We start from the raw sequence: 19,456 nt of genomic DNA, 5'->3' as shown, positions 1-19,456 counted from the left end.
GAATAACATGATATGAGTCAAGGATTGGAGACCTCAATATTAAGCCGGCCTTGTCATATTGCCGATAATATGAGATGGAAGAGAATCAACTGAGATGGCTGGGACATCTTCTGCAAATGGAACCAAGGTGGATAGCTTGCGAGGCCTACCGAGCCAAAGTAGCGGGCAAGAGAGGAAGAGAGCGGCCTAGAAGGAAATTGAAAGATGAGATAAAAAGCTATCTTCAGAGGAGATGACTTCAATAGAATGGCAGAAGGCACCTCGCAGAAGACCCCTAGAGCTGGAGAGGGATCTATAACTTCCTCCTCACACAGCTTAATGCGGTTCAAGAGGATTGATTATGATGATGATGAATTATATATCACAGTCAACCTGTGTTAAAATATAATTTTAATTTTTAATTTAATGTGAATAATTGTTTAATAAGGGTAATTTGTGGACTAATATAAATGACCTGGGCAGTATAGCCAACATAGAGTTGTTTTTTAACATGGTTGGTTCTAAAATTGAATCAAGATTTTCCTTTAGGATGGCCGAATTGGCCGAAACCTCAGACTTATAAAGAAATAAAAAATGTTTTGAGACTAAAATAAATAAAATTTTACTTATTTAACCAATTTTTTTTATTATTTTTGCAACATGCGTAAAACACCTAGTAAATTAGAACACTCAAATCTTATAAACAAATACCAAAACTTTACAGAAGTGTGGATTGTATACGTATAGAATAAAACTAATAAGTTTTTATAATTATAATTGATAAGTTTTATATTTAAAAAAAAAGTGAGTTTAATGAAGATCGAGAGGTTTTTGCCTAATCTTTTTGATTAATATTTAATATTTAAAAAAAAAAGGATTCCACTCTAAAAACAAAACAATAAAATTGTTTATAACAAAGATAACAATTTCTATTCGATAAACGGACGGTTGTTTGCAATATTTAAATATAAATCGCATTATTATAAAAATATTACAATGCCATGATAAAGCCAGCTGTAAAATTATATTGCGAGATCTTGACTCTAACAGGTATCCCAGTTAATATAATCCAGAGATTTGAACGCAAAAGTCCTCCAATACAATTACAGGAGCGATCCGGGACCAGAGCCTTAACACATGGAGGAGAACTAACGGTGTTTGTTGAGATTGTTCAGTCATTATCTCATGATATGAGTGCAGGGAGGTTAAGATGCGCGGGGCATGTGGCTCGAAGCAACCTGTCAGGTCGACTCTACCCAACAATGAATCCCTGTATACGTAGCAAGAGACTACATGAGAGATCAAAAACCAGAGGGATAGAAAGAATCAAGAAAGATGCGATAGAGCTGGATGCATCAGACTGGAAAGTAGTAGCCCAAGATAGGCAAGGGTGGAGAAGGCTGGTTCGGGGAGCCAAAGATCTGAAAGGTCTATAGCCAAGCGAAAAAAAAAATAAACATAACAAATATAGCGACCATTAAAGACATAAAAAATACATATAAATAAACAGAGTTATACGATAAAATGATCGCATCAATTCTACTCTCTCAGTATAAGTAAATCTTTTAGAAGCACCAAACATAACTTCATAATAGGATAGCAAATACGAGAAATGCAATTAGCTATACCATTTTGAATTTTTTTATTTTTACTTGTTTTTTTTTCTCTAAATACACGTATGGAAGTAATTTTATAAATTAGTTTATACCATAACATACACGGTAATGCATCTTTGATGGTCTTAAATCTTTAACTAATCAACAAATTAATTTAACAAATTAACCTATAACGCCTTTTTTTATTTTAACTTTAATTACTAAACGGTGCATTCTAGAGAAAAAGTTACAGTATAGCAGCTTTAAATTTCACATCTAATGAGTACCTAAACATATTAATACCGTCGAGAAGTATGTCGTCAGCGATAAGCCGTTGTAAACAGAAGAATTGCATTTTTTTTTTCAAGTTTTGCCAAAAAGTGAGATAATAGTTAGTGAGGAGATCTATAATAGTCCGTAAATAGCACGAAAACACTAAAATGGTCAATACACTGCTAATTATTTTGATAGAGTAAGGAATCACAAAATTTCAGGTTTATTTTATTGATTTACTTATTTTTTATATTTTCCTCTGGTACGGGTATTCCCCTCCCAAAACCTGTACTGCGAATTGCGCATTACAGTTCCGGAAAGTCAGTGGTTGTTGGAACAGACCTTTACAGTCTTAAAAATCTATTTTTGATTTAAATTATTATGTTATAGTACTCATTCAATACAGAATGCAATGCATTTTATTTCGTTTTACTACATCTTTTTACTAGGCTTCACCGTTTAGCAAAAAAACAATAAAACAAATACCTTAAATACCGTAATTTGTTACTTTATTAAACTAATTGACTGCATGTAATTAGAATGGCAGTATAAGTGTTAAGTTGATTAGACAGTTGGAATGAATCCGACTGAGGTTGTTATCTATTGTCGTAAAAGCCGGTCCTGGGATCGAGAAGCCCTCTGATGGCACACCCAGCCTCAATAAATTGCGTACTACCCATTGAGGAAATAAATTTGGTGGTTGAGCGTGATCCTAGCCGAAAAATCTCCTTGTACAACCACAGGTCCAGAAACGGTTGATTGTACTATGTACTGAACCTCTCTCAGGTTGTAGAGGTACATTTTTTTTTCACAAATAAACTAATATTTTCTATTAATAAAAACATTCACTCCAATGACCCAAATGTCTCATAACTTTATATTTTAACTCACTACGTTTCGGCCTTCAGGCCATTTTAAAGGAAACAACGTCAATCATCGCATTATCACAATTCATTTAAATTGTTTTGTTTTGCAGACAGATTTGTAATAATTAATTTATTATTGAAGGTTAATAGAAAAAGAAAAACTTTTTTTTAAGGATATTTTTGTGTTAACATTGTGATTTATACATGACAAGGGCAATTAGCTAGTAAAACAAAGACAATTTAAATGAGTTGTGACAGTTCAGTGATTGAACTTATCTCCTTAAAAATGGCCCATGGGCGCAAACGTTGAAAGTTTTTTTATTTTTTAAAATTAAAAGTTGGTAGAAATTTGGATCATTGAGTTGATGTTTTTATTAATGTAAACCACTTTCAAGCAATCAATTAATAAATACATTAATTATATTTTCTGTTTTCAGCTCACACGCACGCTTATGTGCACTACCTTTTCCACAACCTCGACCAAGCAAACAAAGGAACGCTTAGTTTTCAAGTAAGTAACATTAGTTATACTCTGTAATCTTTTATTTAATATTTTCTATTATTTAAATTGATTATCCACTGAAGAATTAAACATATATTGTCATGATAAATGCCTTGTTTAGTAATTTTTTTGGGCTACCAATTTTTATTAAAAATTCAACAACAAGGAAGCAGATAGATTGTCTGATACATAAATAACCACACAAATCTACCTTGTAATGACATTAACCAAATAAATATATGATTAGTAATTTAATTGTAAACGCAAATGAACAAATATACTTGCACACTAAACCACTTCGAAATAATAACCTCTCAGAGAGCCAGAAAGAGAACTAAAGCTTAATTAACCCATTGACGTAAATTAAGTTAATAGAAATACAATCTTGAAGGATATCGAGGCAACTACAGAATACAGATGAGAAATAGGATAGGATTTATGGAACCCATACCCTATTGTTCATACTGATGTCATGTAATCCATTCCTTTATTATAGTATTGTACAGAATATATATTCTATTTTTTTTCTGGATTTTTCTAAATAAGTAATGTTAAACTAAAAGCACCATCAACCGACCATGGCCCTGTTTCATAATAAAGTACAAACTAATACTATTAATTTTGTAATTTGTACGTGGTACTATTTCACTGACTTACACAATTCTGCCAGATAATTTTTTACTTTTAAACACTGATAGTTGTCCCTATCAAGAAACAAAATGTATTAGTTCTTGAACTTTACAGTTTGTGTACTTGTATTTATGGACTATTGGTATTCATTATGAAACATGTCCCTGGTGGTTAAAAATAAAAATTGATTGACATGGCTCATGGAACATAAAAAGACTCAAATAAGAAAAAACTTGCATTCCCTTTGAAGATAATAAAGAATTCCAAACTTTGAAACATTAAATAACGACAATAAAAGAATTTTATTTTACGACTGGGCTACAATCATTTTAGTAAAAAAAAAAAAATGAAAAAGAAAGGTAAGAAAAAGTTTCTTTGAAATGAGAGAATAAAAAATAAGTCGCCACGGATGACGGTCACTCTTTAGTATGATAGTTGATAATTTTCATATTTGTCACGTGGTTACCATCCGCTCCACTGTGCCTTCCCATTAACACGTTTACCGTCTGTTCTTGTTAAATATTCCAGCAGTATCTAAAGCAATTGATTTATGGGGGACATCCCGAATATAATTACACTGAATTCTTGTCAAATCAATTATCGGATAATATATTTCATTGATATAATACCGATTTACATTAGATATAATTACGTTAATGCATTAAATAAATAAATAATGAACAAGGGAATAAAATGCAATAAATTCTAGCGAAATGTAAAGTGAAATAAAACTCATGAAAAAAAAACAGGGAAAATTCATCCCTTAAGCCGATAAAGGGGATAAAAAGAGGAAAGAGACGCTATAGGAGCGTAGCATACTGAATAAAACAACTTCCTTTAAATTACATATTTCATTTTGTAAAAACACACTTTGTTCTACGGAATAACCAAATGCACTCAGGATATTATTTATAATTTAAAATTAAAATTCCCATCCTATCTACAATGGATTAAAATATTAGATTAATTATTATTTTATACGATATTAAAAATTGATTTAGCTACCTGTTATTGCATTTTTAAAATTTTAAATTACACAACTTAAAACTACTGACTGCCCTACAGTTTCATTTAATGATGTTACTCTTACCCCTGTCGAACAGATCCGCTACCTTGGATTACATTTGGACAAGCGATTAACCTGGAATCCTCACACAAGACTGAAAAGACAGGAAACTGCACGTCGATTTCGACTATTACAGCACTAACTAGACAAACGGTCTAAACTTCCAACACATTACAAAAGACTGATCTACATGACTGTAATAAGGCCAATCTGGACATATGGAGTTGAGCTTTGGGGCTCCCCTAAACTTTCGAATTCCTCTCGTATCCAATCCAAAATCCTTCGTAAAATCCTCAATGCTCCTTACTTTGCCACAAACAAAATCATACATAACGACCTTAATGTTCCCTATGTAACCGATCTAGCCCGAACCAGATATCACTCATTCCATTATAAACTCTCTAACCACTCAAACCCCCTAGTTTCTAATCTTGCATCCTCTTCCATTCCTGATAATCCTCCGAGGCGCCTGAAAAGAAGATGGCCACGAGACCAGCTAATGTAAAATGTCATTAGAGTGCTACCAATGGGTTTAGTGTCTCAGATTTACTAAATGTATTATAATGTACAGTTGTAAATAGCAATAAATAAATATTTTAAAAAAAATTACACAACTATCCTCGAATTCGCAATGCCTTCTTCTAAAGTATTTGCATAAGATGGATTTTTTTTTTACTCGGTTTATTGATATAGTGTGCTTTGGGAAGGTTTTTTTTTTTCAAATATTCTGAAATAACAATTATTTAAGTTCAAAATAGAGCATAATAGTCATGATTTGAAAATGCTTTGGTTATTTTTATTTTCAGATTATAAATATAAATTTTTTTTAGTAAATAATAAATGACCTTCATTGAACCCTGGGCTATGACTTCCTCGTACCTCGACCTGTGACACTACTCTGAACACTATTAACCTAAATGGGACTTATAATTATGATTTATTAACAACTAACACAAAATAAATGAAAAACTTGGTTAAATAATAAGTCAGAATACATAAAAAATTAATACAGCTTCTCTACTAATTATTAAATTTCTAAGGTATACGGTTTAGAGCTTGCAATCATTAAGAACTAAATATATTACAAAACAACTAATGATTTTTAGTGAGTAATCTTATGGTAATCTTTTTTGATGAAAAATTACTTTTACAACAGATAAACACACTTCTAAATTTCGTGACACAACTGAGGGATTTATAGTTACCTAAGTCAGGTAGACAGGATTTCCCCGGAGCATACAGCTTTATGTTGACACAAAAACCCAATTTTCCACGGTAAAACTTTTTTTTATCTTTAATAAGGTGCAAGGAACATTGTGGCCCAATATACATCTAGCAGTTTTTTTGTATATTTTTGCTTTTCTTTCGGTATCAGTGTAGTGAGTGACACAAGAAGATAAACACTTCAGTAAATTTATAACTTTAAAAGTTTCTAACGCGGCCCTGATATAAGATAACAAATCAGTTTCTCTTTGCTCAGAAGCTAAGAGAACTGCTAAAATGAAAAAAAATATATATATATAATTTTCCAGAAAAGAAGAACTGTTGCCAAGTGGACACCATCTAGTATGTGAACACCTGAATAGTTCTTTTAGTTATTAGTTATTTAAATTATATTTTAAAACTATATATGTATGTATAGTTGACCGTAAAAATTGATATATAGGGAGATGGTCAGGGTTGCGGTCAATAGTGAAACAAAAATAGTTTAATATAAAATAGTTGTAAACTATTTTTGTTTCACTATTGACCGCAACCCTGACCATCTCCCTATATATATTTTAAAACATTTAATTTATTTTATTTTCTTATTATTCTCCCTCTACATCACAATAAAGCCGTTCTTACGGGAACAAACCAAGAGGCAGTCCGGAATTCGGTAACGCCCAACCAGTTTGGGATAGGATAGGTACTTGGAACGCTTTCCCCCCCTATTCTCGGACTCTTAAGTTACCAATTCAGGAAAAAAAAATCGTTTTTTTAAGATAAAGGATATGCTTGATTTGGAATATTGCTTATTCATAACAAATATATTTAATTTTAAAGAAAAAATGAAAAAAATAAAGGTGGTAAATGGAACTAATTCCCACAAAGACGAAGTTTGAATTATATTGGTATCTTTTGTACATACTACGAATGCCAACTTTTTTTTTTTAACATCTTAAATTTTATAAAATTCTTATCTGATATCAATTTTATGCTGAATAAGATTATGATACCAGTTGAAACAAATTATAATAAATAACAAAACATGGCTAAAAAAATTGAAAAACCTAAACTTTTCCGCTCATTCTTCACTAAATGGTAAAAATCTTAAAAACAAAAATAATAAATTTAAAGCTAAAATACAATAAAACATAAATTCGCTAAAATATGAGCACTTTTTACGTTCATTAGATTCCGATATATATTTTTTCTAAAATAATTAGCTAAACTTTGTCCACAAAATATTGATTTTCTGTTATCTGGAAAAAAATTGTAAAAAAAACTGAATCTCAGAAACAATTAAACGTACAGATATCTTTTTAGATATATCATGGAGGTAGGTAAGTGTACCAATCCTAAATTCATTAACTGGAAAAATCAGAAGGAATATTTCAATCAACAACCCTTGAGTCCCATGATTTCTTGTAGTAGCGAGAATTCCAAGAAACATTACTAGATGGATTTAGTTTCATACCATCACCATTTCAGTAAAGGTAAGATCCAATACATTTCGTCTTCATGTTATTTTTTTTTTTTTTTTTTAATAATTATTGGTAAATAATAATTATTTGGTGAGTCGATTACTAGTTTATTTACCTCATTAGGTAGCTAAATACAATTGTTAACTTGTTGCAATGTAATTTTCTCAAAACGTCTAAAAACAAAAGTATTCAAAAAGTCACTGGAGCTTTAATGAACGTTTGCCTGGTTTTGTTTGGCGGCCCCTGTCCAACTACAGAAGCCTACCATTTTCACTTTTTTTATTAAACGAATAGAAACAAAAATAAATATTATAACAAACTACAATAACTACTTTTGATCACTTATTCTTCGTTATGGACACGCACTTCAGTGTTAATTATAATTTCCAAATGTTTTTATTATTACAACAATGTCGTGACATGTTGGATATTAGATTGTAGCATAAAACTTTTTTTTAAAAATTAAATACGAATATCTTACATAAATAAAGATGAAACCTTTAAAATGAATAATTTCATCCAGTAAATGGAACAGCTAAAGGATGAAATAACTAAACGATGCTACATACAAGGGACTCAGTTATTGCTGGACAGCAAAGGACCAAACTCTACGTTATTACGAAGCAGGGTACGGTGTGCAAATACAAATAGCGGCTGAGCCTTAGGTTAAGCCTGCCGGAACCTTCTATAACCCATAAATCAAATACTTGTTTGGGAGCTGAAAGGTTTGCTCCCAGTTTCGGTTACTTTGGAGATTTCAGAAACCGGTTATTGGTAAACTTCGCTACGTGAGCCGACACGTGTACAATGCCGATAACTCTTCGCCTATCCATTGCGAATACAGTCCCTTCACGACTTGTCATACTTATAGTTCTACAATATTGAGCACAACAGGTAGGACACGCGTTGAAAATTGGATTCGTATACAATTCACAACGCGATTTGTTAGACCTTTTTAGGAAAAATATATGATTATAAAATATAAGCCGAACTTTTTTATTGAGAGCTCCAAATCGTTAAACCACTAATGAAAAATCATTGAAAGAAGAGAAAAATCATTGAAATCATTAAAGAAGAGTATTTCTAAAATATTAGCCTTAGTAGAGCTGCTTAGTTCCAATAGTTAGCAAGATGCAGTTTTTTTTACCCGGGAGAGGTGTAGTCTGGAGCATTTTGCTCATGGTGGGAAATAAACGTTTATATATTCCTACTATTTCATCTGTTTTGTTTATACTTCTTTCTACCGTTAACCCTTTGATGATTTAATTGCCGCTTGTTTATGTCATTCCTTCCCACCTATACCTAATTTAGTTTTACTTTAGCCTCCTCGTAACAATAAGAATGAGCATTTCTCTCACCAGGACACTCCCACAGTTTTTTTTCTCATTTGCGTATTTTGATCACATGGACACCTCCTGCGTTTCTTATTTTAAATCATGAGCTGAAGCAATAAGCTCTAAGATCTTTTACGAAATTTGAATTCTTCAGCCCTCGATGGAAGAACTACTTTCAAATTGCATTGAAGGTAACCGAAAAGATTGTTGTCATCATCACATCCAATTACATAAAAAAATAGAACAAATGGTTCACCATGAGCTAAATGCTCATGGGACACCTCTTAGGGGACAAAAAGTAGGACATTCCTCTCGGGTTAGAAGCAACATTTCATAAAAAATGTGCTGAAAAATCAGTAGTTAGTGAATTTATTTTAGGAAATCTATATTTGAAGAACCATGGGATGCCTATTAGCACACAATTAAAATTAGTTGGAAAAGCTATACACCTTATGACTTTCACTCTCCACCGCAGCTTCTGTCCACCTATTATTTTTAATAACATTCTTTTATCCTAATCCGACGCAGTGCGATATCTTGGATTCATACTAGACAAAATACTCACTTGGAACCAACATACTAGACTCAAAAAGAGCTAAACAGACGATTCAGCCAACTATACCGACTACTCAGCAGGACCTCTAACCTCTCAATAGAAAGCAAACTACTAATTTATAATATTTATAATTTATAATTTAACCATCCTCAGACCTATCTGGACCTACAGACTTGAACTTTGGGGAATAGCTAAACCTTCGAACATCAAACGTATCTAGTCCTTTCAATCCAAAATGGAACTATAGTCAATTCACCCTATTGCGTTTCCAACAGAACACTACACAATGACCTTCCTATTCCTTTTGTCCTTGACCTTATACCAACCAAATTCTCAAAATTCTATATAAACCTTTTCAACCATCCTAATCCTTTGGTTCAAACCTTATCTAGTTCCACCCATCCTTACTATCCACCTCGAAGGTTAAAACGACAGAGGCCAAGAGATCATATCTAAAGTAAAACTGGCAGTTGGAGTTCTGGCAATAGCCAGATGCTCCGCTCATATAAAGTGATTGCGGCTTTAGAGCATTTACTCAGCCTCCGGACACCGCAGTGACGCGGTGAGTGGGTTGCGCTGGGGTCTTGAAGAGCCTTACTTTACCCCTCATACGTGTGGAATAGAGTTGGCTTCGGGATCCTTAGGTCGAGATTGTAACTACTTTATATAATTTATTTTACTTAGTCTGATAGAAATTTTATTTATTTTTGAATTTATATTTGTTATTTCATTATTTTTTTTTTTTTTATTTAGTTTGTTTTTATTTTAAATTCAATTTTTTGTTTAGTATGGAAGTGTAAAATTATTATTTATCACTATTAACCATTGCCCAAATTTGTGGCAGATTGTAATATTTTCAATAAATAAAAGTTTCTAATATAAAAAAAAAGCTATACAGTAGTTTAAGACTTTTATCTTCATAGGAGTAGTATTCATGATTTGTGCTAATACAAATTGATTTATAGTTATTTGGACAAAATTTCATATGGAGATATCATAAAAACTGCTTCCCCTACGAAGATAAACGTTATAAACAACTTTATAGTACATTAAACTACCTTTAATTTGAGTGCCAATAGACACCTGTGTATTTATATTTAAAGACATCTGTACGAAATAATCATAGAAAAATGAATAAATATAAAAGGGCTTCAAAATTAACAGAATATTTTCCCAGGCTGAAAACTCATTTCTGGAAACAAAAGTAGTATATAAGGTTGGAAAGCTAAAGGTTTTAGAATAATTTTTAATGCATTATGTCATGATGTCAAGAATGACCAAAATTGTTAAATGAAAGATCTATTATATCTGGACTTGTAAGCCAGAGAGAGCCTGTGAGCTGCGTTTTCCGTTTCACTTGTCTGTTAAACAGTCTGTTTTACATGTAGCCATAGTGATTAAACAGTTTTTTTTTTAAATATAATAAATGGCAATCTATAGCGAAGGTGATGTTTGCCTAAGCATGTTGATTGATCTCTCGGGAACATTTCTAATATCATCATATCTATACCAGAATATATAAACTGATTTCATAGAAATAGTTAATAATGGAAATTAATGCCAAAGTGAATTATATAGAAATTTCTGTTCTGAAACAAGCTAGAATTAATTTCAACTCAAAGTTGGGGAAAGTAAAAATGCGATTTGTTTAACAAATTTCTGTACTTTTTCAAAAATTCTTTTTCAACTGATTAAACTAATCTTTGTAATGAATTATCCAGAACACAGTGTTGGATTTATACGGTCCCATAGTCAGCAAGATCGAAGTATCAGTTCTCTCGCTTTCATTCTATTCTTAGTAGAACGAACTGTCTCAGAAAACAAACAGAGAGAAGTACTGGCAACTGCTTTGCTGGGTGGATTTCGATTAGTGTTGTTTGACAGTCCGGCAGGATTAATTGACCAAACCTTTCACCAAGTTCTGAGTCAGTTTAGACAATTAATTCTCATTGGATTAATTGTTAATAAAAACGGGAAACGTTTTCGTGAGGTCGAATGATGGTTGTTTTGAATAGATAAAATTGGTCGACTGGTGGGAACGCTACCTACGCTGGGTATAAATATAGTGCAAAAACAGGAATTTCCCAGAATCCTTAATCGGGTGTTATTTCTTTTTTTTCAGGAGAAGTAAAATCATGCCTAATAATAGAGGTGCTTGTTTTAATAACTAAAATAGAACTTACGAAGACCTGTACTTTAATAATTTAAAATAAAACAGGACTACAACCAAATTTGATATAATTTTGGTTAATCTAAAACCGAAAATGAACGTTTTCTTTCATCATACAAATGTTTCGTAAATTTATGATATATCATTCCAGTTTTGTTTCAGAAAAATCAAGAAAACCTTTCTGACTCTCAGGGTACCCGCTTACTCTAACATATTGTAATATTTGTGGTATCAAAAGAACATTAAAATATACCAAATACCACAAATCAGAATTTCCTAGATCAATTTGAATTTGAGATGTATTTATAATAATACAAAGTATTTATAATTGTTTTAATATAGTTGAGTTTCATTTAATCGCCTTCAAATCTTGCCAATGTATACGCTATTAGTATCATAAAAATGATAGGAAACCAGTCTTTATTAAGGAGCACCAAAACATTTGAATTTGTTCGAAGTAAACTATTGTTATAAAGGTTTCGAGTTGTAGGCAAGTATTCAAACAAATTCACTCTCTCCGGTAAGTAAGACATTTTTTTTTAATATTTGTAAATAAGGTTTTATGGGCTGCAGGAGCAGAATATGAACATTTTTTTCAACCAAGTTACTATGCTTTTTTTAATTTTATTTCATTAATTAAAGCAAATGCTATGTAAATGAAAGAACAACAATTAAGTAAGTTGTAAAAAATTAAAAGGAAAAACTAACTTCATATTTTGATGACTGGAATAACCGTTATAAGAGCATATCAGTCACTAGTAAATGCAGCAATTTGAGAGCATTTCAAGTTGATTCATTCAGTAATCAATTAATTAATTATTTTTTAATGAAAATTAATTGTGATGTGAGTAGAATGACTTTGCTCTCAACGGCTCATGTAACTTTGTAATGTATTCCAATTAATCATATCCATTAGAGTAGATGAATTATAATTCAATGGTCACAAACGGTTGGAAGTACTGACGAAGTTAAGAACGGTGGAGATACTTTAACTCGGTTTATATACATAACTATAGTGATCTCGAAAATAAATTGAATTTAACAGTAGAAAAAAAACTAAGAGTAGACCTAACTCAAGTTTCCGCCTTACACCGGATAGCTAAAGTCAACGTAAACAGGAAATAAGAAACTAAGATTTGAAGGGTTTTAATGGGAAGGAGGAAGCTGAGACAATTGAATTCCTCGAATCAATACTGAAATGGTTTGGCAAGATATTGAAGAGATGGGTGTTTCCATGACAGATGTTGGTCTAATGTGACTACTAGGTTTTTGACAGACGAATGAAATGGGACTAGAGTATCGTTAATAAAAAAAAATATTACTCTGTTTGATGGTTCAAAAAATTGCTCTTAAATTAAATAGTTTTATTATTAGAAATGAATTTATTCAGGAACCCAAATGAGCATGCTGTAAATATTTATTAAATTTGATTGGAAAATGGTCCGGGTGCGGTAAAAAAAAAAATCAAATAGTAGAATAATACTATTTTATTGAGCCAACGTTTCGCCCCACGTTCCAGGGCTTCGTCAGGGCTAAAAAAAATACAAACACTATAGTCACAAAAAGGAAAAAACATAAGTGTAAAATAACAGGGGTATAAAATGTAAAAACGTAAGATATAATAAGAAAAATTAAAAGTTAAAGTTAAAATAGTAAATGAAAAGGGTAATAGTAACAGATAGATAAGAGAAGAAATATATAAAAGAAAGTACAAATAGAGAGATGAAAAAAAATACAAATCAAATGATGAGACAGAATGCATACCTGTTTTGACGGCAGTCAAAAAACAAAGTGACCGTTGGTATTGGGAGGAATGGGGACGGCAGTTATGCCACAATAACGAAAATAATTTGTAAAGTAAACATAGTAAAAAAAATATTTAAATTAGATGAACAATAAATGGTAATATACAATTCTAATTCTACTATTTGAGTTTTTTTTTACCGCACCCGGACCATTTTCCATTCACACGGTCAATCAACAATCTTCCAGCATTTATTAACGTCCAGTATTTTGTACGTTTTACTTACAATATTGCACGTTTTTTGTAATTTAAAATAGTAAAAAATCCTAATTTACGAGAGTTTTAGATGTACGAGACATCACAGGAAGATAAGTTACTTCTCCATAGACACAAGATCTCCGTCTAAATGATTTTTTTTTTCCAAAGCCCCTATTTTAAAGGTAGTTTTGTATGTAACAGTCTGTTTTTTTCTTCTTATCTCCTTTATTAAATAGATAAATAACATTATTAATTTATATCTAAATATATACATATGTCATCGGTGCCCTTCCTTTACTACTAGGCATTATAAGGGGTTAGGCTGTATCCGTTGAAGGCGGGGGTTACAATATTGGCCCAGGAGTCGCTGGCCGGGGGGTACAAAGAACGGGGACCGCCGCTCCATTGGAGGATAAAAGGGGAGAGGCGTTAAGATGACTTCAGGCTGCAGAGCCCGAAGCCCTTCCCTCGGCGAGGACGTCAACCAAGGGGACAGTGCTTTGCCACCTACCGGGTCTTGGAGGAGGGGCGACCTCTCTGAACAGCGGGTAGGCAAATGCCTTAAGCCCATCAAAATACATGATGTGCCTACTGTCTATGAACTCCGCCACAGAGGGGACCTGGAGCTCAGCATGGATAGCACTGTCTCTGGCTCTTTGGAGTGAAGTTCCGGATGGATGAAGTTCCAAGTGGACTTGGAGAGGTGTCGCAGGAGCGGGGCACCATAGAGTAGAGTCGGGCGGAAGATTTCCTTGTAAATTTTCATCTTGAGCCGAAGTGAGATCTGCTATGAAGTGAGCAGGTGGTAGAGCCTGTAGGACTTCAACCGGGCCAGTTTGAGTCTCTCTCCGACGACTGGAGAAGGTAAAATGCCTGTCAAGTTTCACACCGAGGTTGAGGATAGTGTTCGAGATCCTTCGGCTTTCGCCGTCCACTATGAACCGCTGGTTGCCCCTCTTACCTTTCTGAAAGGACATGAATATGGCATCCATCTTCGCAGGGTTCACCATGATGCCGTCCCTCTTCAGCGCAGTTACGATGGTAGCAGAACCATTTTCGGCATGTTCGAGGGCTACCTTCGAACACTTGCTGGAGGCGTAGATCCCGATATCGCATGCATAGGCTGCTACCACAGGCTCTGGGTGCTTAAAAACGACGAACAGTAGAGGTCCCAGCACAGAACCTTGAGGGACTCCGCAGGTGATAGAAACCAGAGGCGAGAAGACCCCGCCTACTCGTACGGCGAAAGATCTTCCACTAAGATAGTTTCCGATCAGTTGGCATAGAGCAGCGGGGAACTTCTCCAGTCTGTTTTTTTTTTTTTTTTTTTTTTTCATACCCTTCTATAATGATGTTATTGAATATCTGGTACATACATATAGGAGGAATGCTATATGTATATCTGGGTGTTAATGATACCTTGGATTGCCGTTTGGCATTATAAGGTTAGGTGAGGGGTCCATTGAAGGTTGTTACTTGGTTGTCTGACGCTAGTGGATTATTGGAACGGGGAGGGGCCGTTCCGCTGGTTGTATGGTGAAAATTTAGACCTCAGACTTGAATAGTCTAAGGCCTTCCCTCGTCGAGGACGTCTACTAAGGGAACCGTGCTCTGCCACCTCCCAGGTCGTGGTGGAGGGACGATCTCCCTGAAAAGTGGGTTGCAGCAGGCCTTCAGCCCATCAAAGAATTTGATGTGCCGTCGGCCTATATACTCCGGCACAGTAGGGAGTTGGAGCTCTTCACGTATAAGTCGGTTTTTGGCCCTCTGGAGCGTGGTTCCCCGGACGATCTTACGGAGGACAGATGCCGTACGTGACCTACGGGTTGCGTAGGGTATGGCAATCTCCAGTCTGTGTAGTGGGATTTGGTTTTTATCTGAAACTTGGTTACATTTTAAAACAGGAATGTAGTGAATGAGTGTTTGACTTCATAACTTGAGTTAAACTATGTGATACTAAATTATTCAAACGTTTGCCCAATTTAAATTACTCTTATTTAGATGCTTTACTTTACAACTCTAGCTTCAGTTCTATGCCCAAAAAGCGCGCCACAAAACCTCATCAGTTTTAGATATGAACCATTGTATACAAAATTCAATTAATTTGTTTTAGGATTTTATATCGATCATAGTCTTATTTCGTAAGTGACTTTCTGTTCCAAATACGATAAGATATTAATAATAATTATATAAACAGAAAGAGAGAGAAAAAACAAACGGAGATATATCTCTTTTAGGCTTGAGAGGGCAAAAGAGTAATAAAGACTACCCTTTTCTTAGACTCCAAAAATATATCTCCTAAAGTAAAAATAAGAGAAAAGGAAAAGAGACTATAAATGAGATCGTTATTTTAAATTGAATCTAAATTAGCTTCAGAAAAGGCATTGGCCAATCATTGTCTATTGTTTTAATTTAAATGCGAGGAAATTAAATAAAGTATTTCAATATCAATCTCAGAGTATATAAATTATTACTTTAATTTACATATTATACATATATGTATATTAAACCAGATCAAATAAAACCAGAGAAATAAAATTAAAAAGTGTTAATTGTTACCAAGAACAGAAGAGACATTGAAAATCGAACAATTAATAATGAATATTATTCAAAAAGTTGATTAATATTAACCGTATGGAGAAAACATTATTATTTAATGATAACATAGGAAAACATTTTTTTATACTTTATCTCTTAAACTTAATTTTTTTTTCGGACCCTCCATTGAAAATGAGGAATAATTAAGTACAAAGATGTCAGTTGAAAGTGTGGTTCCTTCTTCTACCGATGGGTCTTTTAAGGACTATAGCGAGTATACACTATATGTGGAGTGTCGATTTATATAAGAATTTATAATTCTTATATAAATAACTAATGTTTTCTCCTATATTCAAGAATATCGGGAATAAATCAATAATAAATCCAAATCATTTAATTTGATTGATTTAAACTCCTTTGGTAATTAATCCAATGATTTGGTAATTAGAGGTTGTGTGACCTTCAATACACAGTAGTAGCCCTGTTATACGTGGTAATGAAGGGTTTAGGGATTCACGAATAATTGAATTACTACATTTTATTGACAATATGATAAATATGAAGATTAATGTTTAAAGAAAGAACAGAAAATCACTTTTATTAACGAACGAACGTTTTATATATTAAATTATGATATTCAAAAATAAATAAGAATGAATATATGCATGTTTTTACATATGTATTGATTTTTAAAGAAAAGAAAAATTCAGTAATTTTAGTTTGTTTTTATTAAACATTTATTTTGTAATCTCATGGCCCTTAGCTAATTCTGCTATAATTGGCGTTCTCAGTTCTAAATAGTTTAGTTATAGTTTAATAGTTATTATGTCATCGCTAAAACTAATACTTACATATTCATTTTTTTAAACAAACATTAGACATGTAAAATAATTGATGTAAAAATTAAAAAACAAAATAATTATATTAAAAAAAAAAATTGGTCCTTCAAAATCCCGGTTAATATAGCCCGAGATAATAGGGGTACTAATGTAGTCAGTATTATGGCTGTAATATGAAGCATCTTTGGCCCATACGTTCAAAATTGATATTCAATTTCAATTTTTAGAGTAAGCAAGGTCTCGAGAACATATAATCTCATTAATGGGCACGTCATAATCCCAGATTAAAGTAACGATTCGTTACCCAAAGCAGCTTTTGATGGATATAGTTGCCATCTACGTCGTTAACAAACAACTATAGGATCCGCCCTATGCCGTGTTACGTTCCACTTTGCATTTCCATCGAATTAACCACGACATTAAATCAAGCTGATACCCGCCTTCCATGTGGGGCGTTCCTGTACCTGTCCGGAACCGACTCTTCAAGGCCCTCTGGAAGGGTTCCAGGCTCCTGGAGGAACTTGAAGAAATATCCCTAGGGGTTTATGTCCGCTATTCTATTAGAGATGGAAATACGGTTGGCCTTCAAGTTTAATTGACGAGGACAAGGTACTGTACTCATTAGTGACTATGTCCAATTAAAAGTGAATACATGCAACTGAGTTGTATGAGTCTTTCTAGTTTACAACAGAGTTCAGTAGGTAATGACAGTCATAAATGATTGAATAACAACAAAACAAAAAACAAATGTAAAAATAATGCAGTTGACTAATATAAACATTATATTTTTATATTGATGGTATTGTAGTTATTACGGTATTCATAAAATATAATCCAAGTGTTTTTATTAATTACATATTTACTAACGATTTATCATTTAAATGAATGAAATATGATTGGTATCCGGTATTTTGTTTATAAGTCGGAAATGAGACATTTTGAAAACAAATTTGGTATCTCAAGAACTATTAGACACACAGACGTTTGTAAGATTTTTCGTATTTCGGGAAAAAAATCTGTTTTGTAAAAACTATAACGGTCTTATTAAATGTACAGACAAATTAAAATGCTTAAATTATAGCAAATTTACTTTACTTTAAAAGGTATGCATACATTTTTTTTTTTTTTGCTTGTTAGTTTCCAAGATATTGAACATGAAATGAAAAACTAATAAATGATATCAAAAAAATTGTATCTACTCGCTTTTTTATGTTTATTTACCATATAAGGTATTAGAAGCATTATTCATTTCTGGCCCTCTGCTGTTTTTCATCATTTTATATGCTGAATCCGTAGTATCAATAAGTTACTTTTTTTATGGCCTATACCAGCACAACGGTACACACAATTAAGTTACTACCTCTTGAATTTAGCTGGGTCCTTTGAGACGAATGGGACAGATGACTTTAATTGCTCATAAAATCTCTTTTGAATATTTTCTTGTGAACGAGTTGAATTTTTCCTAAATATTTCAAGTTCATGGTAACTGACTAATTTAAAAGCGTTAATACGTTCAAAAATTACTTCTTTTATCAGTTCTTACTTTTTGGGAACATTTATTTCATCAGAAAGGAATACCTTATTTTATGACTTCCCACTAGAAATATTTCCATTCCGCATCAATATTTTCATCAATTCTGTCAGTCAATAAATTCAATTAAAAATCGTCAAAACGGTATCGGTGCAGTCACGGACAGTTTAAAAAAAAAAATATTTGCCCCTAGCTTTTATTTCTATTAATTCAATGATTTTTTTTTTTAAACTTAATCAATCATTTTTAAGCGCAATGGAATAATATTTACATCGATTATTTAGTTTTTAATTTGATTCCAGAAGTTGATGAATGGAATGTCAACCACTTGACTGATGCCCTTAAACAAATACCTATTCAATTTCAGAGCTCGACAAACTTTTTAGTTTGAAGGTTGGACTTACTAATTAATCTTCTATTGAAACCAAAATAATCTGGGACTGATCTAAAGCTCTGGGTTTATGAGAAATCATTGGAATAGGATTTATAGGTGGTTTGGATGTAATTAGTAATTAGATGTAATTGAGTTTGATTCCACAAATGTAATTCTAAATAATAAGATATTTAAAACAATTTTCATTTTAATCCGCGATGTTAAATCAACAAGCTGAATCATAGTGAATTTGCCTACCCCATAGAAGCAAAAAAAAAAAATATCAGTTTAATAAAAATAATTTTTTTTTAACCAAATAATTGTAATAACAAATAAAGTACTGCTATAATTATTTATAATTTTCTTCAAATTTTGGTTTCATTCGCCTTTTACTTGTTAAAATGTCACAACCTCTAGGCCCCCCTAGATTGGTCCTGGGTTCACCTATGCCTATCATATTTATTAGTTCATTACCCCAGAATTACCCCAAACTTTTACATAACAGAAAAGCCATA

General features: G+C 32.6%; 1 protein-coding gene and 1 long non-coding RNA gene across 2 annotated transcripts in view; one reads left to right on the top strand and one right to left on the bottom strand.

The window, feature by feature from the left end:
• LOC106688898 (Kv channel-interacting protein 1) overlaps positions 1-19,456 on the top strand; it is a gene marked incomplete at its 5' end in the record, with an annotated part of 98,829 nt that overhangs the window by 49,918 nt on the left and 29,455 nt on the right. The window contains 1 exon segment of the mRNA XM_014433598.3: positions 3,151-3,224. Coding sequence (XP_014289084.3) covers positions 3,151-3,224 — 74 coding nt within the window.
• LOC136795199 (uncharacterized) overlaps positions 1-19,456 on the bottom strand; it is a 327,053-nt gene that overhangs the window by 286,490 nt on the left and 21,107 nt on the right. The gene's annotated exons all lie outside the window — the stretch shown is intronic.

Source organism: Halyomorpha halys, unplaced genomic scaffold (genome assembly GCF_000696795.3).
Source record: "Halyomorpha halys isolate HHAL.00 unplaced genomic scaffold, Hhal_1.1 Scaffold1231.1, whole genome shotgun sequence".
NCBI lineage: Eukaryota > Metazoa > Arthropoda > Insecta > Hemiptera > Pentatomidae > Halyomorpha > Halyomorpha halys.
This window is presented reverse-complemented; position numbering and strand designations above follow the sequence as displayed.